Raw genomic sequence first — 23,434 nt, 5'->3', positions numbered from 1 at the left:
AATGGCACAAAGTCCAGTCAGGCCAAAAACTTGGCTTTGGGCCAGTCCCACATTTTAGCGATTCCTACATTAGAATGAAAGTGAAAAGAAAACAGACATGTAAATGTCCATCTTGTCACTGTCATGTAGGTCTCCGTTCTCTTAATTTCTGATGGATCTTGAATCAGACAGCTTCTGTTGGCTCCCCGCTCTGTAACAATCACTTACAGAGGTGTCTTAAAGGGCCTGACCGTCCCTTTGCAACAGGAGAAATCCCTGTGTAACACCAACAGTATCACCTGAATGCATCTGTTTGCAAGAAGGATTTTCAGAGAGAGGGCCAGCACCCCATACAATTTTGTTTTTTCTTTCTGTTTTTTGCAATCCTAAAACTGCCAAAGCTCTCAGATGGTGACTTTTCTCCCATAGCTTATTTAGTGGCAAAATCTGACCTGTACTGAGGTAAGGCTATTTACAGTTTTATTGATCCTAATTAGTCTGACTATTCACATGTTTCTTTGCAGAAATGGTCACGTGTTTGATGGTGGTGAGCTGTTCCAGACTCTGCCGGGCTGTAAGGAAATGTATGGCAAATATCTCTTATTCTCCTCCTCAGATCCAAAATTTGTCATGTCAGAGACCCATTCGGCCCCAAGGATTTCAGAAAAAGGAGTGTGGACCCCAAATGGTGTTAAGTATAACGGGAAAGGCTGCCCATGCAAACCTGGGTTGGTAAATTAGTGTATGAACATCGGGCAATTCCAGCAGTTTCGCCCCGGGAATGGAGCCACTGCCCTCCTTCCCAGGGAAACAAAGGTCAAACACACCCAGGCCTGGAGATTTCAGGGGCAAGGAGGTGAAGGCTGCGATTAGGGTCAGCAGACACCTGCGGAGATCTGTCCCCCTGACAGCTGAGGGCACAGCAGGCCTTTCCACACTGGGCTGGGGTCTGTCCATCCTCACTCCCGCTGCCCCCAGGAGACCAATCTGGCAGGGGCTGGGGACCCGGAGGAGGTGTCCACTGCAGTCCTGCCCCTTGACGAGCCCTGCTCGTCTGGACAGGGCCACTGCTGCCTGGACTGGTGGCCCCTCGCGCCCTCGCAGTGGGCGGTGGGTGACGCGAAGCGGGCCGAGCCGGGGCGCTCCTGCCTCTCTCTAGGCATTCCCATCTCCATCCCACTCCCCACCCAACCCAGATGCTCTGCGTGTCTGCACTACAGGGCTTTCTGGAGCAGCGGGAGGAGCTGGTAGCCCTTAGAGCCTGCTGAGAGAAGCAGATGCGTTTTCAAAATAAATAATATTTTTAAGTCCCCTCTTTCCACTCCAAACCCGGGAAGCAGCAGAAGACAACATGTGAAGACCCCGTGCCCGCCTCTGCCTGACGTGGCCCTCCGGGACACCGGGCTTCTCAGTGGCTCGCCCGGGCTCACAGCTGCTGTGGGATGCCCTGCTCCTTGTAGCCTGTAAGGAAGAAGCAGAGGAGAGATGGTCAGACACCCGGTTCCCTCAGCACTTCTCCAGGCGGTGCCCCCAGACTAGAATATGCTAGAACTTATTCACACAGAGGTGTAAATGACTGCCAAGGTCATTGGCTTTTTTTTTTTTTCATTGGCTTTTAATGGGAAACAAAGGGATGAATGGAGAACAGTGGATCTTTGGGTTTAGTGGGGGATATATGAGAGGAGGGTGTCTGCTGCAGATCTGGTGGGCCTTGGAAGGTTATCACTGTGCTCCTGAATCCACACCCCTGAAGCTACTGCACAAAAGTGGCCCCAGCAGGCTGGCCTGCTGTGATTTCCCAACGCGGAGCCTTGGGAGGAGGTACCAGGCAGGCTTCCCCAAGTGATGGGCATCTGGTTCACGTGGACCGAGAGGAGGAAAGAATTAAAAAGGAAGACAGCGTACACAAGGCAGAAGCCGAGCGTGTGTGCTCCATCAGCTGGACGCCTCTGACACAGGCCAAGGCAACTGATGGCTTCGAGCCTTTAACGCCTTGGTGATGATTACTAGTTGCTGAGTTGTTACCCCTATTAGCTGGTAACTCAGCCCACAGAGGAGCATCAGTGGAATTACATGTAGTTTTTCTCTTTATTTACCAGATATTCATCAAATTTAGTTGTTCGGGGTAGAGGAAGATGTAGGGAGTAACCGATGAAACCAGAGTGGCCATGAGTGGATGATGGTTAAAGCCAATATGTGCGTTTAGGGACTCATTGTACTAGGCCTTCTACTTGTGTCTATGTTTAAACATTTTCCAAAATAAAAAAAAAAAAGAAGCTTCTGAAAATAGAAGCTTGTTGACCAATTGGGATAGGGGGTGTTTGTGTGAATTGGGGGTGCAGGGCAGGACAGTGAAGGGGAGGCCCAAGGCAGCCCAGGCATGTGGCCTGTCATCCCCCAACAGACTCACCTTGGGAAACTTTGGAGCAACACAGGGTTATGAGGCAGCATGAGGAAGAGGAGAAAAAGAGAAAGAGAAAACAGTCTGAAAACAGAGGCCAGAGGGACTGCCTGAAATATAAAAAGAGGGAGGATGCACAGTGCGACCCAGGAGATGGAAGTGGGCTGTGGCCAGTATTCACAGTGACCAGCCCCTGCGGCCAGTGGCCAGCCCCAGCAGGCGTGTGGACTTGGCTGCAGGAGCGCACAGAAAGCATCCTCCCCTGGGGGTCACACTCGGTGAGACACTGCCAAGAAGCTCTCTCCCCTTCCCTCCGTATCTCAGCCAAGGCCGCTCTTCTGCTCATCTCCTGCCCCTCACTCTTCTCCCACCCCCAACCCATGTTTGTCTTGAGATGGAATTCTGGATGGACCCCAAGAGGGACGGGTACAGGACAGGTTTAACTGTGACAACCTAAAGATGTTGAAGTGACCCATCCTGGCTCCAGCCCAGCTCTGTCTGAGCCACGGGGTTCTCCTTTTATGTGGACAGGAGCCACATATATAAAACCTATTGCTTTGGGAAAGACCCAGGTGGGGGATGGAAAACAGACTTTATCTTGCAGACATCTTGGATCCATTGATAGTGACTGCCTGAAGCCCTGTGTTAAGAACATGTAAGACTATTCAGCAGAAAGTGTCATGATTGATTAGCAATGTCTGTCATGGGTATGGCAGTAGAGAGAGGCTCTCGTACAACTACCAAATATTTATTGACCCACAACCAATACAGGTTGTTGTTGAGTGTTATTTGTTATTATTCATATAAATAGGGCAGCGGCCTTATACGTTCCTGATTTTAACTTCTACTTTGATCTATATTTCTCTGATTCCCCTCTTAGGAGGTTTTTCTTGATGGTACATTTCTTGATGGCACCCCAGGCAATGCCACGTTAAACAAAATCACCCTGTATTGTTATCATTGAAAAGTTCCCTTCATTTTCACAGGACGGGGCTGGAGTGACACCGGAAAGAACAGCCCCTTATCCAACTATCTACACAATAAGTCAATTGTGGCTATTCCCTTCTACGTAGTCATCCTGGGATACTCACACTGCATTGTTGCTCGGGGCAGTTCCAGCCCACAGCACCATCTCAACAGTGGCAATTACTCATCCTTTGAGGGTGGGCTTACTTTTTGGAGTAAGGGCAAAGGCACCCCTTGCTGAGATGGGTGAGCAAGTCTGGTGGACAGGCGGGGTAAGTGGGTAGCGGTGAGGTGTGTTGGTTTTTGTGGTGCAGCCCTCAAGTCCATTCCCCAAACAGTGTTCTAAAAAGTCTGACACAAAGACAGCATCCCTGGAACCAAGGAGGTGACCCACAGTGAAAGCTCGGATTGGGGCGGTGGGGGGGGGGAGGGGGTAGGAAGGGGGGGGAGGCGGGTTCCAGCACTTGATTAACCTGGCGCCAAATACGGCCCCGACACCAGCCACAGAAGAGGGATTTCTGCTGAGTCAACAGCTAGGGTGGTGGAAGGTGAGGAAGTGACAGACCCCATCTGCCCTTCTCGGGTCTCTGTTTCCTCCTTTAGGAGGTGATAAGGGGAGTTCTTGAAGCTGTCTCTAAGATCCAGAACGCTGTGGGTCCTGGTATCAAGCATGACCAAAAAAAGAAAACCAGAAAGCTCTCGGGATCAGATTAGGCATCAACACATTTATTGAGACCCACCCTGTGACACAGGCTTGTGCCGCTGTAACAGGAAATTTCCTTACTAACATGCCCCAGTGCCTGGCCAGACAGCTGTGTGATGAGGAGATGATATAGTAAGAGGGGTCGGGGCTCCTATTGGGTGGAGATGGGGCAGCCGTCACAGGCTTTCCATCTGCCGCTGAGGAAGACTCTGAGAGCAGAGGCCCCTTCCAGTTTCCAACTGGGACCAAGGTCAGGAGCTTACACAGGCCTCTCGGGAAGCACCCAACTCCCCCTGGGAAATTGTCAGACTTGGCTTCTCAGGACTCACAGGATGACAGGCAGCACTTCTGTCCAATTAGCGATGTTCTGCACCCCTCCCCACAAATGCCAGTGGCCCGTGGACAGGCCCATGGGGCGGGGCTCCCATGAGGGGCCTGCCTTGGTCTCTGCCTGCTCTGCCCACTCTCCGACGTCCTCCCTGACAGCAGCCCCTGCCCTGAGAGCAGCTCTCCGCGCAGCAAGGAAGGACTGTCTTCTGACAGCTCCTCAGCTTCTCCCTGCCCAGTGTCCCCCTCCCTCTTCTCTGGCTGCCCCTGTCTCCCAGCTCTAACTTTGGGATGCCCTGGCAGTCCAGCATCCCAGGCAGGGGAGGAGCTGCTTCCAAGCAGCCTGTCTGACCAATCTACGGGCTCTGCCGAGCTCGCTCATGCTCAGGGGCCTGCATTTTCTCCAGCCTGGTGGCTTAATTGGTCACTGACCCGAGCCTTGCTGGGCCCTGGCATCTGTGTGTGCCCTGAATCTTGGGTCCTCACAGGATCCTGAACTCAGACTGGGTCAACTAGGAATCATTCTAGATCGTTCTAGAGCCCCTGGCCCCTGGGCTTCCCCTCCTGTTTCTGCTGTCCTTACCTGGCACAGCTCACATCTGGCATTGACATTCCACCTGTCAATGGTTTTGTCAGGTGTAGGACACAGTAGAAGCGTGGGGTGTGGGGAGAAGGGCAAAGTGCCTGAGGAGACGTGGTCCTTGTTAGGACCTGAGGCCTAATGAGGTAGACGGAACGTGTGACAATACAGGGACATGCACAGGGCCACAGGGTGACGAGTATGGCTGCTTAAAATATGTGTCTGTTTTAAGATCTCACTAGATTATTTTTAAAATGTTAATCAAGTCTTCTCTGGTAGTTTTGTGTCGGGATCAAGTTCGTGTTAAGTGACTGGTGAAGGTCCACTGCATACAAATTAGGAAGAGTAAGGCTTTAGCATCAAGGAACGAAGAGCTTAGTTTAAAAGAAGTTGAAATTATGCTGTTCTAGTTGTAGAAAAAGTTACAGTGTTTCCTGAGGGCAAACATACCCAGTGGGCTTTTCCTCTTTCTGGAAACGGCATGTTGGAGGCACAGGGGACCTGAGCTGACGTGGGCCACACCCCTGCTACTGCGGTTGTCAGCAGGACTGTTTCTGAGCTGAATGGGGGCTCCCTCCCTCCCTTATTTACGCCCTTCCCCTCCGGCTCAGGCCCCTCAGATTCCCTGCAGGCCTTGGGGCTGGGCGTGCGGGGAGGGTCCCGGAGGCAGATCGCCCTGCGAAGCCCCCATGCCCCGAAGCATCGCAAACACCCAGACCACCCTGGCCCCTGCCCCTGCTCCCCGCATGCCGCCCCGCTCCAGCCCCTCGGGGAGGTGTGGTGCCAGCGGTTACTCACTGGCGAGGATGACCATGTCCATGCCCCAGAAGATGCTCATAATCCAGCCCACCATGACGATGGCCGTGAGCATCTGGATGAGGGCCGCAGCGATGTTCAGCCAGAAGACGCAGCACACGTGCCTGTCCGGGAGGTCAGTGCGGGCGCCACACAGCACGGTGAAGGCCGAGACGAACGTCCCTGTGAGAGGCCAGAGGGGACAGCCTCCTGAGGGCGCTGGGAGACACAGCGGCACGTGCGCTCATCACTAGCCTGGGGCCCAGCGGTTCGTCCTCTGGGAACTCCGAGAGAGCGGCCTGTGTGGCACCTTCCGGCTCAGGCCACCTCTGCTGCCCATACTAGAGATGCCAATGTCCCAGCCTGGAGGAGGCATGGCCTGGGGATGCCAAGGACCCAGCACAGTCCTGAGGCCTCTGGGGGAACACAGAGGTCACAGGACAATTGGTCCCTGCCATTAAGGAACAATGGTGCAGCCACTTGCAAGGACAACAGACAGCAGGTGGAAAAGGCACCGACCTCGTGTGGCAAAGATCCTTAGGGCCTAGCAGTTCAGAAGTAGGAGCTGCTGCCGCTGAGGTGACACAGAAGCCACCCACAGGGTAAATTCAGGAAATGACCCCCAGCACACATGCTGATTGCGGGTGCCAGCAGAGGGGAGAGAGCACAGGCCAGGGCATATCCTGAGGGGGCTCCCCCAAGCACCCCAGACCTGAAAGGGGAAGGACAGAGAGCCCGAGATTTACTGAGCAGCCACAAAGCACAGAGCAACGTGGTGGGTGTGTCCATGGTCTTTACCTCGTCCCAAACTTCCCAGAGCCCTGCGGGTACTATTGCTGCATTTACTGACGTTTCTCTCCAGCCAGGCTTTTTTCTACACAGGCTTGGAGCCCCTCAATGACCCTGCAAGGCAGCTGGCCTTCCTTCTATTTGTATGAGTTTCCTATGGCTGTTGTAACAAGTTACCACAAACTTAGTGGCTTAAAACAACGCAGTTCTGGAGATGAGAAGTCTGAAATGGGTCCTCAGGGCTGGGTCCTTTCTGGAGGCTCTGGGGGACCGGTGGTTCCCTGGCCTTTTCCAGCTTCTTGAGGCTGCCTGCCTTCCTTGGCTCGTGGCTGTGTCATCAAAGCCAGGAGCTGCACTTCTCTCCTCTCTGACCTCAGCTTCCATCCTTACATCTTCTCTCTCTGACTCTGATCCTCCTGTCTCCCTCTTATAAGGGCCCTTGTGATTCCATTGGGCCCACTGGATAATCCAGGGTAATTCCCACATTTTAAGATCCTTAACTTAGTTACATCTGCAAGGTCCTTTTTACCATGTAAGGTACCATATTTGCAGGTTCTGGGGACCAGGGTATGGACATCTTTGGGGGGGGCATCCTTCTGCCCACCACACTAGCTTACATATTGTATTAACCAGGTGTTTCTGATGCTTTGATATCTGGGGCCTTGCTGACCCTGGAGAGAACCCCTCCCAGAGCTAGCCAAGTCCTAGAGATACTAAATGACTTTCTTACACAAGCCAACCAATCCACAGCCCACACCCAAACTCCTTCTTTATGGACTCTCACACTCTGGGTCACTCCCCGCTACCCTAATCACCCAGAGCCAGGTACCAGACCACTAGGGCAGCCCCTACACCCCAGAGACCACTGAAATGATTCAAACTAGCCAATCCTAAACCTGCTTACCCTGTCTTGCTGTTCCTTCCCATGGAAACCACAGTAAAGGCTCCTCCCCACATTTTCCCCTCACTCCCTCTGCCTCCTAACTGTGCTTTCTTATTTGCCACCCCCAAAGTGCGGTGTGCCCCCTCCTCTTAGGAACTGTGAGTAACAAACTATCTTTCCTGCAAACTATTATATATAGAATGGATAAACAACAAGGTCCTACTGTATAGCACAGAAAACTATATTCAGTACCCTGTGATAAACTATAATGGAAAAGACTATGAAAAAGAACATATATGTGTATAACTGAATCCCTTTGCTGTACACCAGAAATTAATACACTGTAAATCAATTATACTTCAATAAAACTATTTTTAAAAGAGGAATGTTAAAGAGAAAAAAACTATCTTTTCAGTGGCCATGATTTCCTGATCTGTTGGCCTCACCATATCTAACTAATAATAAAATCTACATTTTAAAGCACGCACACACACACAATCAAGAGTTAAGTATCTTGTCCAAGGTCACACTCACAGGTGGGCATTGACCCCACCGCTGTCTGACGCGGATGGCCATGCTCTGTCGCCCTGACCTCACAGGTGGAGTGACCTGAGAGAGCAGGTCCAGACGAGAATGCAAGCCACTTGGGAAATCAGCCCATGATTCTCACGTTCCTACTTCTCATACTTCCTGCTCCTTGAGGAAGCTGCTCTGCAGGTGGGGATTGGGGTGGACGGAGTTGGGGGAGCTTTGATTCCCCTCCTTCTCTGCACCCTGGCTGCTGGCCCTTCTTTGCTCCAACTTGGTGTCTCCTACTGGCTTCTTAATGTGGCCTTTCCCTCAGCCCACACACTCGTGCCTCAGATCCAAGGCCGACCCCTGAGTCCACCAGGCTGATTTCTGATCCCAACCCTGCCCCGTCCTCCTCTTCATCCGAACAACTGCCACTGCTTGTGAGTGTTTCTGCCTCCTGACGTACTGAGAACTCCTCTGAGGTTCCAGGTGGCATCCCATCCACCTTTCTGCCCCCAGCCCAGCACAGCGCCTGGTGAACAGCAGGTGGGATACGGGGACCCAAAGAAATGCAACCAGTGTGAAGTTCATCCTCAGACCACCTGCATCATCGCCTGCAGTATTTGTTTAAAATGCAGATGCCTGGGTGTCCGTCTGAGAGCTGGATGTCTAAGGGGTGGCCCAGGAATCTGCATTTCTAAGCAAGTTTCTCCTTCCACTCAAATAACGATAATGCTCACTAAAGTGTAATTACCAAGGGTTCAAGATCAACCAAACAGATTCAAGATCAAGATTCAAGTCTAAACAGCCCCTCTGTGTTCCTGACGCAGCGCCAGGGGTGGCCCTCTGGGAGATTTGGGGAGGCAAATGCTGTTCTCCCACTCTACCAAATGGACAGTCCGGTTTTTTTTGGTTTCTAAAAATTTATTTATTTATTTATTTTTGGCTGTGTTGGGTCTTCGTTGCTGTGCACGGGCTTTCTCTAGCTGCGGCGAGCGGGGGCTACTCTTCGTTGCGGTGCGCAGGCTTCTCATTGGGTGGCTTCTCTTGTTGCGGAACACGGGGTCTAGGCGCGCGGGCTTCAGTAGCTGTGGCACGCGGGCTTAGTTGCTCCATGGCATGGGCATCTTCCCGGACCAGGGATCGAACCCCTGTCCCCTGCATCGGCAGGCAGACTCCCAACCACTACACCACCAGGGAAGACGGACAGTCCGTTTTGTCAGCAGGGTGTTGAGGAGACTGGAAGTGTCTGAGATGACTAAGACAAACGGAGGAAGCAGAGCTGAAAAATGATGGAGACACGAATTCAGGGCTTGGTAGTGGGCACAGGAGGAAACAGGACATAGGGACCATGAGAAAGTGTGTGCCACCATCCTTTGCCTCTGCTAGTGTATCATGCTGTGGGATATGAGATGAACACAAGCTGACACCATTAAAAAAGAGAACACCACTGAAGTAGAAAGATGGTAGAAGGTGAACACAAGCACGTGGGGGAAATATTAAGTAAAATTAACACAGATATCATCTACCGCACACCTACAGTGTGTTGCAGCATGCTACCTCCTCCTAACCACACTACCTCTAATCCTTACGACAGTTGGACAGCGGTTCCCACCTTATAGAAGGGGAAACCAAAGCTCAGAAAGGCTAAGTGACTTGCCCACATAGCAGAGTGCAGATTTAAATCCACATCTGTCTAGTGTGGAAGCCTGAGCTCTTTTCAGTCTAGGAGGTTGCATCCTTACACTAAAAATTAAGGAAAATTATGGAAAACAGTATGGCCCTTCCTCAAAAAATTAAAACTAGAGTCACCATATAACCCAGCAATTCCACTTCTGGGTATATACCCAAAAGAACTGAAAGCAGAGTCTCAAAGAGATATTTGTACACCCATGTTCAGTGCAGCATTATTCACAATAGCTGAAACGTGGAGGCAACCCAAGTTATCTACAGATGGATGAACAGACAAGCAAAATGTGATATATACATACGCTGGAATATTATTCATCTTTAAAAAGGAAAGAAGTTCTGACACAGGCTACAACATGGATGAACTTTGAAGATATTATGCTAAGTGAAATAAGCGAGTCACAAAAAGACAAATGTTGTCTGATTTCACTTGTATGAGGTACCTAGAGTAGTCAGATCATAGGAAGAGAAAATAGAATGGTGGTTGCCAGGGGCTGGGGGAGGAAGAGATGAGGAGTTATTATTTAATGGGCACAGAGTTTCAGTTTTGCAAGATGAAAGAGTACTGGAGATGGAAGGTAGTGATGGTTGTACAACAATGTGAATGTGCTTAATGCCACTGAACTGTACACTTTTTTTTGTTTTGTTTTTAAAAATTTATGTATTTTATTTATTTATTTTTGGCTGTGTTGGGTCTTTGTTGCTGCGCACAGGCTTTCTCTAGTTGCAGAGAGCGGGGGCTACTCTTCGCTGCGGTGTGGGGGCTTCTCTTGTTGCAGAGCTCGGGCTCTAGGCGTGCAGGCTCAGTAGTTGTGGCTCGCGGGCTCTAGCGCACAGGCTCAGTAGTTGTGGCACACGGGTTTAGTTGCTCCGCGGCATGTGGGATCTTCCCGGACCAGGGCTGGAACCCGTGTCCCCTGCATTGACAGGCGGATTCTTAACCACTGCACCCTGTGGAAGTCCCGTGAATGGATTTATAATATAAAAACATCGTTTTAATCTATACAACCAGAAGTTTTTTTTTAATGATTTTAGCACCCTTTCATATGAAGAGGTGTTAATTACTTTAAATGAGTCTTACCCGCTAAAGAACGGACCCTCTCCAACAGCGACGGGTTGGTTCTAACTTATTGCATGAGCACCAACCACGAGCCCGTGCTGGGCCCTGGGAATACAGAGTGCAGCAGGAGATGGGGCTCGGCCAGGTCCCACTCCGGGAGCTCACATTCTGGTGGGGACACTGGGTCACAAAAGGAACAGTGACGAATCTTATTTGGTTTATCAGAAAAGGCTTCACAGAAGAGAACATGAAGTGGGGAGAGGTCTGGAAAGCTGACGGGAAACATTCAAGGGGAGGAAGAGGGGAAGCGCATCCCAGAGATGACCCAGTGTGTCCGTCCGGAAGCTCAGAGGGTGGCAGGGGACTTTGAGGGCACAGGGAGCTGAGCATAGGGTGCAGCGTTCGGGGCAGGGATGAAAAACGGGGCTGGAGGCGGGCAGGGGTCAGACTGCAGAGGGCCCCGAGGGACTTGCTGTGGGGCCCGACTTCCTCTTCTAGGCAACACGCGGCCCCGGGAAGGGTTTCAATGGGGAATCACAGACCAGGGTTTTGACTCCCAAGGGGAGGATGGGGCAGAAGGGGTGAGGCAGAGGCTAGGAGATGAGATGAGGTGAGGCGGGCAGGGAGGCATGGCAGCGGGGAGGGGAGGCGGAGAAGGACCCCCAGGAGGGGATGGTGTCCTGGGGATTGGGGGACCTGCTCCATGTCGGGGAAGGGAGAAGGGGGCACAGGTGGGTCTGGGTGTCTGGTTTCCCACACTGTGTGATGAGGTTGGAGCCACGAACCAGGTATGGAGCCCAGCGAGTGTTGTGCCCATGGGCTGAGCAGAGCCGAGCTGGAGACAGAGGCTGAGGGTAGCACAAGTCACCAAAGCGAATGATGTCACCCGGGGGGTCATGAAAAGACCCAGGGGGACATTAAGACCACAAAGGGGACAGAGCGGGGCCGATCCGAGAGGTGAGGGAGAGTGTCCCAGAAACAGAGTCTCAGAGAAGAGAAGCTGGTGGACAGGGTCACTTACCGCAGAGATGGAGAAGGGACAGCGGGGTCCCGGGTCTGATTAGGTCACGAGCAGCCTCAGAGGGGGGCTGAGAGGATGATGAGGAGAGAAGAGAATGTCAGAGGTTTGAGGGGAGAATGAGGTGAGGGTTTCAGAACACAGGAGAGGACCACTGTCTCAGAAGTACTTGGGAGAAACTTCAGCTTGTCTGTCTGCTGAGAAGCTGCCAGAGAGGGGAGAGGATGAGGACATAACCAGATAGAGGGTAAGTGGGTGGCGAGGTTCTCGATAAGGTGAGAAGGTGAGGGGTGAGGGGGGGAGTCTACAGCAGATTTCCCGAACCGGTTTGTGCATTAGAATTCTCCAACTGACGTTCGTGCAAATGCAGGTCGCAGAGCTGCACCTCCAGACCACCAAGGGCACAGTGACACATCCAGGGATGGGTCCAGAGATTGCTTGTTTGAAAGGACGAAAGAAACAGTCCCCCAGCTGATTCTAACTCACAATCAGGTTTGGGAATCCTTCTCCGAGGGGCGGAGAGACTGGCTTCCTGGATACAGAACCGGAAAACCACAGAACCTTGTAGGAAATTAGTCCCGTGATTCCGACCTTTCACTCTATCCCGCAGCATCTGCCACGTGACCCGGCGCTGAGTCAGTGGAGGTTACCCTCTGCAGCAGAGGCAGGGGCCTGGCCATAATGTTTCTGGGGGTGTCAAGGCCCGGCCAACACTAATTGGCACAAAGGAGAAGGATGGTAATGAACTGGTCAACCCCCAAAATCAGTGTGCTCTAAGACACCTGCAACTTAGGCATGGACGTGCTTTGCGTGTCCTACAGGATCCTGAGGGAGAGAGGAGGGTGGGAGAAGACTGAGGAGGACCCCACCCTCACCGCACAGAGATTTACAGCAAAGACCCCCAAGGACTTTGCAGCCATAGCCCTCTCTGGCCACCATGGATCTGCCGAGGTCACTGGCTGCCCCGAGGAGCTCAGGGCTCAGGCCCCAGGCGCAGGCAGTGGGGAGGGGAAAGCATCCCTCCACTTCCATCCTGGATATCCCAAAGCGTCCTGGGGGAGGGCTCCTGGTTCCCCCGCTCCCCCGCCACCCTTCTGTCAGGTGCCAGAAGTGGGCTGACAGTTTCCCATCAGCAGAGGGGCTGGCTCTGCTCTATAAGATGGAGCCTGGGGGCTGAAATCGTCCTTCATGAGCCCCGTCAGGTTCAGCTTGTCACATGACTCACGTGAGAGAAGTAGAAGGTTCTGGGCTCGAGGGGGGCTCTCAAGGCCTCTTGAACTCAGGGGGAGAAGGGAAGAGCTGTCCTCTGAAGAAGGTGCTCCCCAGAAAATGTGCTCCCCTGGGACGGAGACCAGTAAGTCCCCCAGCCATCACCTGCAGCTGGCTCTGTGGTCATTAAGATGTGCTACTCATCAGTGGCCGAGACTTACACCTGGACCCCCTCCATCATTCCTCCAGGGAGGGCTGGTTGAGCACAGCTCTCTTACCAGCACAACCTTGAACGTGAGCTTCGGGGGACAGGAAGGAAATGTAAGGGAAGGCTTGGCCCGGACTTCACAGCCGATTTGGAAGGACAAGCCACACCGTACAAAACACGTCCCACTGCTGCCTGCGTGTTCCAGTTCACAGCCAGAATAAGATAAATGGGAGACCACGTTCAGGGTCAAACTCAGCCCTATGAGATTTCAATTCTCAAACCTGGAGGTGCGGGCATAAGAAGCAATGGAGATTGTGCTAAAATTACACCTTCCTGGGCTACACCAACCTAAGATTGTAATTCAGTGGGTCTGGTCATCATCTTTTCATCATTGTGCAATCATTTCAATGGGAAATGGAAAAGGAAAGGAAAAAGAAATGACTACAAGTTCACAAATGATTCTGGACAAAAGCCCTAGGAAGACAGAATCAGGAGGGTTTAAAAGTGCCTGTGACAGCCACTATGGAGAAGAGTATGGAAGTTACTTAAAAAACATAAAAATAGAGCTAACATATGACCCAGCAATCCCACTACTGGGCACATACCCAGAGAAAATCATTAATTCTAAAAGACACATGCACCCCAGTGTTCATTGCAGCTCTATTTACAATAGCCAGGACATGGAAGCAACCTAAGTGTCCATAACAGACGAACGGATAAAGATGTGGTACATATATACAATGGAATATTACTCAGCCATAAAAAGGAATGAAATTGGGTCATTTGTAGAGACGTGGATGGACCTAGAGGCTGTCATACAGAGTGAAGTAAATCAGAAAGAGAAAAACAGATGTTGTATATTAACACATATATGCGGAATCTAGAATACATGGTATAGATGATCTTATTTGCAAAGCAGAAATAGAGACACAGACGTAGAGAACAAACATATGGACACCAATAGGTGAAAGGGGAGGGGGTGGGATGAATTGGGATTGACATATATACACTACTGACACTACGTATAAAATAGATAACCAATGAGAACATACTGTGTAGCTTGGGGAACTCTACTCAGTGCTCTGTGGTACCTAAATGGGAAGGAAATCCAAAAGATAGGGGATATATGTATACCTATAGCTGATGCACTTTGCTGTACAGTGGAAACTAACACACCACTGCAAAGCAATACTCCAATAAAAATTATACTCCAGTAAAAAATTTTATACTCCAGTAAAAATTAATTAAAAATAAAATAAAAGTGCCTGTGGCCTAAGTAAGCCAGAGTCGGTCTGCAGAAGATAAAGTCTTGGTCCTGGATGGGGTCCTACATGTTCCTTCTGTCATCCCGGCTCCTCTGGCTCTGATTTCTTAACAGACGGGGCAGAAAGGGGAGAGGCTTTTGGACATTGTGTGTTCACATGTGCTTGTGGGAAGGCACGGTCTGTTTTTTCAGCTTGATAACTCGAACAGAGTCTGAGAAGGCTGTGCTAGGCGGGCAAGGAATGCATGCCAGACCAGTACAAGCGGGACCTCGTGCATCTCAGAGAACGAAGGGTATCGCTGTGAGCCAAAGGACAGTCAGCCCAAGGTCCAAGGCTGTGGAGGTCTATGAGGACGACTGTGTCCTCATCCAGAAAGTGTTTCGTAGACCCAACACCATGCTTCTCATGTCCTGGCCAGCAAGGAGCTTGCAAAGAGGAGACAAATTATAAAAGCAAGAGAGAACAGTGCAGGCAAAACATGGACAGTTCTAGTATTTTTGTCATCCTGACCACCCTCAACGTCTTCAAAACAAATCTGCCTTGTTTCTTCAAAACAAAGCTAACTGCATCCCTCAAGAACAAAACAAAAAGGCCACATACTTAATGGGAGAAGATATTTGCAAATGATACATCCGACAAGGGGTTAATATCCAAAATATACAAAGAACTCATACAATTCTACATCAAAACAAAAACAAAAACAAGAACACAAACGACCCGATTTAAAATTGCACAGAGGAGCTGAATAGACATTTTTCCAAAGAAGATACGCAGATGACAATTTTCCAAAGATGACATACAGATGACACATGCAAAGATGCTCAACATCAATAGTCATCAGGGAAACGCAAATCAAAACCACAATGAGGTATCACCTCACACCTGTCAGAATGGCCGTCAGTAAAAGGCAACAAATAACAAGTGTGGGTGAGGATGTGGAGAAAAGGAAACCCTCCTGCGCTATTGATGGGAATGTAAATGCAGCTACTGTGAAAAACAGTATGGAGGTTCCTCAAAAAATTACAAACAGAACTACCATACGATCCAGCAATCCCACTTCTGGGTATTATCTGAAGAAAATGAAAACAGTAACTTGAAAATGTATATTCTATGTTCACTGCAGCGTTATTTTCAGGAGCCAAGGTAGAGAAGCAACCTGTGTCCATCAATAGATAAAACGATAAAGAAGATGTGGTATGTGTGTGTGTGTGTATATATATATATATATACACACACACACACACACACACACACACACACACAGTGGAATAGTACTCAAAAAAAGAATGAAGTATGCCATTTGCAACAACATGGATAAACCTAGAGGGAATTATGCTAAGTGAAATAAGTCAGACAGAGAAAGACAAATACCGTATGATTTCAGTAATACGTAGAATCTAAAAAAACCCAAAACAAATGAACAAACATAACAAAACAGAAACAGAGTCATAAACACATAAAACAGAGTCTGGTGGTTGCCAGAGGGGAAGGGGTGGGAGAAGAAAGAAATAGGTGAGGGAGATTAAGAGTGACAAACTTCCAGTTACAAAATACGTGAGTCATGGGTACGAAATGTACAGTGTGGGTAATACAGTCGATAATTATATGATATCTTTGTATGGTGACAGATGGTAACTAGACTTATCAGGATGATCATTTTGAAAGGTACAGAAATATCGAATCACTACGTGGTGTAACAGTAACTAAAATAGTGTCATAGGACTATTATACTTCAAAAACAAACACAGTTGCAGAAAAAGAGATCAGATTTGTGGGTACCAGAGTCAGGGGCTACGGGGAAGGGCAACTGGATGAAGGGGGTCAAAATGTACCAACTTGAGGTTAGTTGTAAGATAAATAAGTACTACTTATGTAATGTAATGTACAACATGATAAATATGATAAACACTGCTCTGTGTTATATATGAAAGCTGTTGAGAGAGGAAATCCTAAGAGTTCTCATCACAAGGGAAACATTTTTTTCTATTTCTTTAATTTTGTACCTACATGAGATGACGGATGTTCACCAAACCTACCAAGGCGATCATTTTATGATGTGTATAAGTGAAACCATTATGCTGTATACCTTAAACTTATATAGTACTGTATGCCAATTATATCTCAATAAAACTGGAATAAAAATATATTTAAAAAATCTGCTAGTGTCTTTGCCCCATAGATCCTGGACCAGTGGCAAAAGGGTTTGTGAACTGTTCTCTCCATTCCAAACAGCACGAAGATCCCTAATGAGGTCGCAGCAGCCCATCAGAAGGCGGCTTAGAAGTGTTTGGTTGGAAGCTCATCATTTTAGTGCAGTAACTGGGGTTCTCTCCTGCTGTTAGCATCTCCTAGGGGCTGTTCTATCCACCTCTGATCAATTAGAGACAAGAAAGTGAATTTATTACGACTTAAACCTTTCCAAGCATCAATTTCATGGAAGAAAAATAATGAAGGGTGGACAGATGGGCCTTCTGTGCTCCCAGTAAAGAGAAGGTGTATGGTACCCAGGACCACTTCACCATTAGCCCCAGCTGCTACCCCACACCCGGTGCCCCCTCTCCTCTCCACTCTCCTTAGTCAGAAAGTACCAGCTCGGGGTACCCTCTCTGTATTCCTCCCTGGCCCTCAGGCAAATGCTGAGGAGTCACATGGGGACCCGAGGATTGAGGAACTTGGAGAAAGGCAGCCAGGAAGAAGCCTTCAGATGGATAAGGGGGCTTGCAAGGGAGACCTTGGCAGGTAACAGTCCTGGGTTGACACCACAGCCATGGAGGGGCCTTAGATTTTCCAACTGAAAAGCCTCTGTGGCTTAAAGGAAGGAGGACAGGAGCCCCTCTGGCTGCCACTAATAAATCTGTCATCTTTCCTTGGAGGGCAGAGAAAATGAGACCAGCTCCCTCCTCCATCCCTCTTACTGCCTCCACCACAATCAGGCTGATTATCCCACGGAGGGGCAGGTTGACTGGAGCAGATAATTAATTTTAATGGCACTGGGCATTGCATCAGCCTCCCTGTGGTTGTTAGCACATCTCCTCTGCCCTCAGCCTCCCCTGCCACCTCCTTGATGCGCTCCAAGATGTGCCCCCAGCCCTAGACGAGTTGCAGGACAGAACTGGACACCTTAGGTCTCTCGGGGGCCCCAGAGAGGCCCCAAGATCTCCCCGGGATCTTAAGTCTGAGCAGAAATGCAACCACGTGGAATTTCTCAGTTCCCCAGTTCTGAGCCTTGTCAGGACAGATTCTGGCTTAAACGGCAGAGGGTAAACTGAGGAAGTGGGGATAGGACCAGGAGGGCGGCTATGTAATGACCAGGGCTAGGAGTGTCCCGGCCCTCAAGAATCTCACAGGATGGGGAGAGAGAGGAAGCCACGGAACACAACCTGTGTGGTCAGTCCTGGGGGACAGGGCAGAGGCAGGGTGACCCCATGTTACAAATGGGGGCTCTGGCGTCAGAATTCCGGCTGCCCCCCCAGAAGCCTAGACACGTGACCTAACCTCTCTAGACCTCAGTTTCCCCATCTATGAAGTTAAGGTAATGATAGTAGCCTGCCTCATAGGGATGTGAGGACTGAATTCATGCATGTAAAGTACTTGGAACACCCTCATGGGAGCAAGGGGAGGGCCCTCACCCCGACCAGGGAGACCCAGAGTCTTCCCCAGGAGGCAATCTTGGAGCAGAACCCTGAAGACAAAGGAGTTATTCTCAGTGAACATGAGTGAAACTGAAGATCTCCATAAATCCTGCTCTCCTAGCGGCTTGTAGCCAATGGTACTACTCTTCACTCTACCTTAAAACAAAGTTTACTACAATTGCCGAGTTCACTATGTCAGCCTCATGGAGCCAGAGGCTCGGCACGCATCCATATGCCACGGTACCATGCAGCCAGTAAAAGTTATAGTTATGATAACTACACAGCAAGCCAGGCCAGTGCTTTAAGTGAAATTACAAAAATAGTATGTATACTGTGCAGAGGACCATTTAAAAAATATTTACGCTGTGGACAGGATTGGAGTGTATTAAAGCAAAATGAGAATTGTTTTGCCATGGCAGAATTAGAGGTAGCCTTTTCTCTTTTTTCAGAAACAAATTCTCTTTCCAGTTAAAAAAAGTTTCAGGCACCTGTCAAGATCCAACTCTGCTGTCCGCCAAACAGCATCTTACTGCTGACAGAGAAAACCATGTGGCAGTCGAGCCAACTAGGGGACAGGTGGCATGCAGACACCTGACACAGAAAATAAATGATGTCATGTGACCACGTAAGGGCCGTGACAAAATCCCCGGAACTTCCAGGAACACCTCTGGAATGCAGCCCCCAATCCTACGGCGTCTTTCCCACTTAAGCAGGGAAAGCTAGGCTATCAAGCTAAACGGGAGGCTTGGGCTCACCTGCTGGAGGTGGGATGAGAGGGAGGATGCTCCAGGTTCCTGTCTGGAAGCCAGGAAAGGAGTCCAGTCCCAAGAGACCTGGAGGAACCACGGTGGGTTCATTTAGGAGGCCACACGACTGCAAGAGCAGGAAAGGAGGGGGCTGGGCTGAGCGGGTACCCCAGCCTCCCGGAGGACTGGGGAGGAAGGAGGGAGGGCGGCAGGAGGCCTGTGTGGGGCTCGTGCTCAGATGCTCCCTGTCTGGCCTGGGACTCCCTGCTGGCCCAGCAGGCACGCCTGCTCCTTCCTGGAGCCGTGCCCTGCAGGGTGGCCCGTGTGTGTGTGCTTCCGTGACAGGGACAACTTCCTGCCGGGGCTCCTGGGACTAGGCTCCTGTTGGCTCTCTCCAAGCAGGGCTGACGTTGCAGCTCATGGCACAGAAGCATGCCGCGCTGGCGGAGAGGGGTTGTCAGTTGTGGTCTTTATTTTGGAAGTAAGCAACTCAAACAGGCTCAAATGACACAGGGATTTTTTGGTTCACATAATTGGAAAAGTCCAGGAAGGCGGTGTGGGGCAGTGGTTAGGCATGTAGGCTCGAGAGTCAGACTGCTGAGTGTGACTCCTGACTATCATTTACTGGGATACTGTGGGAACGTGGGCAAATTACTCTGCCTCTGGAGGCCTGTCCCCTCATCAAACATTTGTATACCTATTGCCTCATCTGTAAAGTAGGAGTTATAATAATACCCTTATCCAGGGCTCTTTGTAAGGCTTAAAAGAGATTATGCATTTAAAGTGCTTGGCACATACTAAGTCCTTAACCACTGTATGCTGTCTTATTATTAATAAGAATTCAGGATTGGTTTGATTCCATGACTCGGTTATTCAGCAGGGACCCAACATCTTCCATCTCTGCTTTGTCTTCCATGGTATCAACTGTATCGCAAGACCAACTTCCCTCATGGTGACAAAATGATTGCAGCAACTCCAGTTTTCACATCTACATACCACTTGTCCAGAGAAGACAGAACATTTCTGTCCCAGTGTTCCAAGCAGGAGTCCTGAGATCTACCTAGATCGGACCGTGTAGGTCACATACCGACCCTTGAACCAACGATTTGGCAAAGAAAGTGGAAGGTACTTACTGGCTTAAGCAATTGGGCCCACCCCTGGAGCTAGAAATAGGGTCAGATTTCCCTATAACGCCCAGATTGCGCAAAGGAGGTGTCGATTTCTGAGTGAAAATCTTAGTTTGGGGGGGAAGTGAGAAGAGGGTAAAATGAGGCTGGTAAGTGGTCTTTGATGTTTGCTAACAGAAATGTGTTACAAAGTCCAGCAGAGAAATGACACATTGGACCATCATTTTCTAAATGGAGGTGTGGTGATTTTAAAAGATCACCCCAAATTCTTTGACACTCTTCCATCAAGAGGTGGGGTCTAAATTCCTTCCTCTTAAACTGTGCTCTGTGGCTGGCCACAGGATATAAGAGAAGTAACACTGTGCTAGTTTCGCAGGTCAGGCCGTAACCAACTGGTACTTCCACTTCCTGAATCTCTACCTTCCCACTCTTAAACCCAGCGGGCATGCTGTAAGGAAGCCCAAACTAGCCTCCTGAAGAAGCCACGTGGAGAGGTGTGTAGGTGCCCAGCCAACAGCCCAGGTGAGATCTCAGCTGATGGCCAGTATCAGCCACCAGGCATGTGAGTGAAGATGCTTCCAGATAAGTCCAGTCGCCAGCCATCAAGTCACCTTGGTCTTTGAGTCTTCGCAGCTGAAGCTCCAGACATCATGGAGCAAAGATGAAATATCCCGTGTGTCCTGTCCAAATTCCTGACCCACAGAATTGATGAGCCTCCTACAAGGCTTCTTCTCACACCACTAAATTTTGGGAGGTTTTGCTGGACAGCAATAGATCATTGGAACAGGGGTGTCGCTGAGCAACATGTCAGTGGTGGGGAAGGAAGGGTAGCAGGAAGTGGACCAGGCTGTTTGGTTCTTACAGCGCTCATTTACCACCTGACTCCAATCCTAGAGGGCCAGTTCTGCTTGCCCCCTGGGCACTGGGTGCCTAGTCCCATCCTCCACACCGAGCTAGGACAGCCGCCGACAGTCAGGGATTCAGTTAGGACAATACCACACTGGAGCAATGTTACTAGAAGTACTCAATACTGTCAAAACATAGGGCTGCCGGCCACGTATGGTATGACCTTTGACCCACACAACTGGAGGCGGCAGCCGGGAAGAAGAGAGGCTCATTTGCCCTGTAGCTGGGCCACTCTGACTTCTGTGTCTCCTGGACAGTGAACTGATGCCCTCGCCTCCCCCTCCAACCCCCCACTCCATCGAGGAGCAGTACAGTGGACCCCGGGGCTATGGGGAAAGAGAGAGGAAGGGGCCAATGAGGAGGGGGTCCCTGAGGACCGTGCCAGGTGGACAGGGACAGACTAATAATTCACTGAGAAGGAAGGAGAACTGCTTCCACTGTCCTTTCTGCCAGATACGTGTGCTTGATGTCTACAGAAAGGTCCTTTCCCGACCTTCCAACGGCCACGTGTATAACCGTTATTATGATTCTGATTATGGATCTATAATGTATCGAGCATTCGTTAGAGGTTAACATTTTACTATATTACCTCACCCGGTTCCCACAGCAAGCCACGTCTTTATCCTCATTTAACAGACAAGACCTGGAATAAAAGGTGCATTAACCAACTGTAGTCGATTGCAGAAGTGGCTCCAATTCTCTATTCCCTGTACCCATGTCCTTCGCCATGTGACTCTGCACCTCCTCCCATGAAAAGAATGTTTCCCCACCCTTTGAATCCAGACTGGCCTTGTGACTTTCATGGGCCAATACATGTGCTAGAAGTGGCATCGTGGCAGTTCTGGGCCGAGGCCACAGGGCAACGCGTTCCTTCACCTGCTCTCGTGGAGCTCCGGCCAGCCGCCATGTGAACAAGTCCAGCCTGTCCGCTGGGGGATGAGGCCACATGGAGGAGACTCCAGCCACCCGGCCATCGTGGCTGAGAACAACCACGCCTAGCCCTCCTGAGCCAAGCCCACAGTGCAACCCACGGACTAAGTAAATGGCCGCTGTTTTAAGCCACTACATCTTGGGGAGGTTTGCTATGCAGCAAAAGCTAACTAAACACCAACTGTGCCTGTTTTTAGAACTCAGTGGACGCCAGGAAAGGGGAATGAGAGGCCAGAAGACTGGAGGCCCTCAGCTCCATCAAGAGAACAGGAGGGAGGGGTGCACTCAGGCTTTGGCTGCAGAACCTATCCTGGGACCCGAGAAAGCCTTTTCAGAAAATAGCCAAACAAAATTGGTCTGGTTCCCCGTGGGTTGCCCTCTAGAGGGACCACCTCTGCGCCAGCATCTACTTGCTGATTTCTTACAGGGGCCAAGAGGAGAATGGATTTGATAAACCTACTTATTTCAGGAAAGGACCAAGACTTAAGCCAGCTGTCCTGATGGAGGCCTTCCCTCAGGTCCGGGAGGCTGGGACCTGATCTCTATAGGACAGGGGCCACACAGCTGTCCCAGCTCCAGCCTCAGTATTGGTGGAGCTGGGGCAGCACCCCTGGGATGAGAGCTTCCAAGAGGAGGCTGGGAACTTCCACCGTGGCTGCAGGGTGACTCAGCCGAGGGGCCCACATGGGAGGGACACGGAAGCTGTGATGCTCAACGGGGCAGATACATGAGTGGGGAGGGAGGGGAGGGCAGAAGCTGGGCGGTCTGCAGTTGGAAATGGAAAAAGAGAAGATTTCAGTGGAATCCCAGTTGCGAAGGGGACATCTACATTACTACCCAAGGTGACTGGCCACGGTCAGTCCAGAGAATGGCTCTGCCCGAGCCATTGCAGCTTCTCGGTGACCCGAGGGCGCCAGGCTAGGCTCAGGAGGGAACTCGCTAACGGGTGGTAAGTCTCCCAGCACCAGCTCCTCCCCGATCGCCCGGCCTCCTACCCACCAGCCAACTCTTCTCAGCCGATTTTGCTAGTTTCCTATTCTTCTCCCCGCCCACAAGCTGGCTGTCCGTCCATCCGCCCCCACCATCTTCTCTGCTTACACTCCCTCCCGCTGTACAACCCACCTGAACGCTCCAGCTCGGAGCCCAGGTGGTGCCACGAGCAGCCCACGCTCCACCCGGGCACCACGGACCTCCGATCACCGCTTTGTACTATTTGCAGGTAGATCGCTCACCACGGTGCAAGGCTTTCGAGGGCCCTGGCCTTGTCTGGTCCACCTTTGAGGCCCCTACATTGCCTAGAAGCATAATTGGCACATAGAAGGTACTCAAGTGTCTAATGAATCTGAATGGAGCACAGTGAGGACAACCCCCGGCGGGAGAGTGGTCCCAAGAAGTTACACTCTGCCCCCCACACAAGCTACGAGCCCTTCGAGGGGTGCAGCCAAAAGGTAAGGAAGCTGACTCTGAACCCAGCCTACTTGGGTCTGAGCCCTGGCTCTGCCCCTTACCACCTGGGTGACCTTGGACAAGTCACTTAACCTCTCTGGGCCTCAGTTCCCTCATCTGAGGACGAGAGCAATAATCTCTATTGCTCTGTGCTATCATCAACATTACAGGAGGTGTTTGGTGCTTAGAACGGTACAGGGCACCCAGTAAGTGTGATGGAAGTGTGTGCTTTAACTATTAGGACACTAGAAATAGGGTTTGC

The 23,434-nt window shown here is 50.5% G+C and overlaps 1 protein-coding gene across 2 annotated transcripts in view; it reads right to left on the bottom strand.

Moving 5' to 3' along the window:
• Window positions 1-1,290: 1,290 nt before the first annotated feature.
• STUM (stum, mechanosensory transduction mediator homolog) overlaps window positions 1,291-23,434 on the bottom strand; it is a 60,141-nt gene continuing 37,997 nt past the window's right edge. The window contains exons 2-4 of one of the 2 annotated variants that reach the window (XM_029226881.1): window positions 5,755-5,934; window positions 2,390-2,398; window positions 1,406-1,440 (exon numbers count right to left, since the gene is read on the bottom strand). In XM_029226881.1, coding sequence (XP_029082714.1) covers window positions 1,406-1,440; window positions 2,390-2,398; window positions 5,755-5,934 — 224 coding nt within the window. Of the gene's footprint in view, window positions 1,441-2,389; window positions 2,399-5,754; window positions 5,935-23,434 lie in introns of both variants that reach the window. The other variant, XM_029226880.1, reaches the window with a different exon arrangement.

Source organism: Monodon monoceros, unplaced genomic scaffold (assembly GCF_005190385.1).
Source record: "Monodon monoceros isolate NGI ecotype Baffin Bay Population unplaced genomic scaffold, NGI_Narwhal_1 Super_Scaffold_18, whole genome shotgun sequence".
Taxonomy (NCBI): domain Eukaryota; kingdom Metazoa; phylum Chordata; class Mammalia; order Artiodactyla; family Monodontidae; genus Monodon; species Monodon monoceros.
Note: the sequence above shows the minus strand (reverse complement) of the source record. Positions and strands in the feature narration are given on the sequence as shown.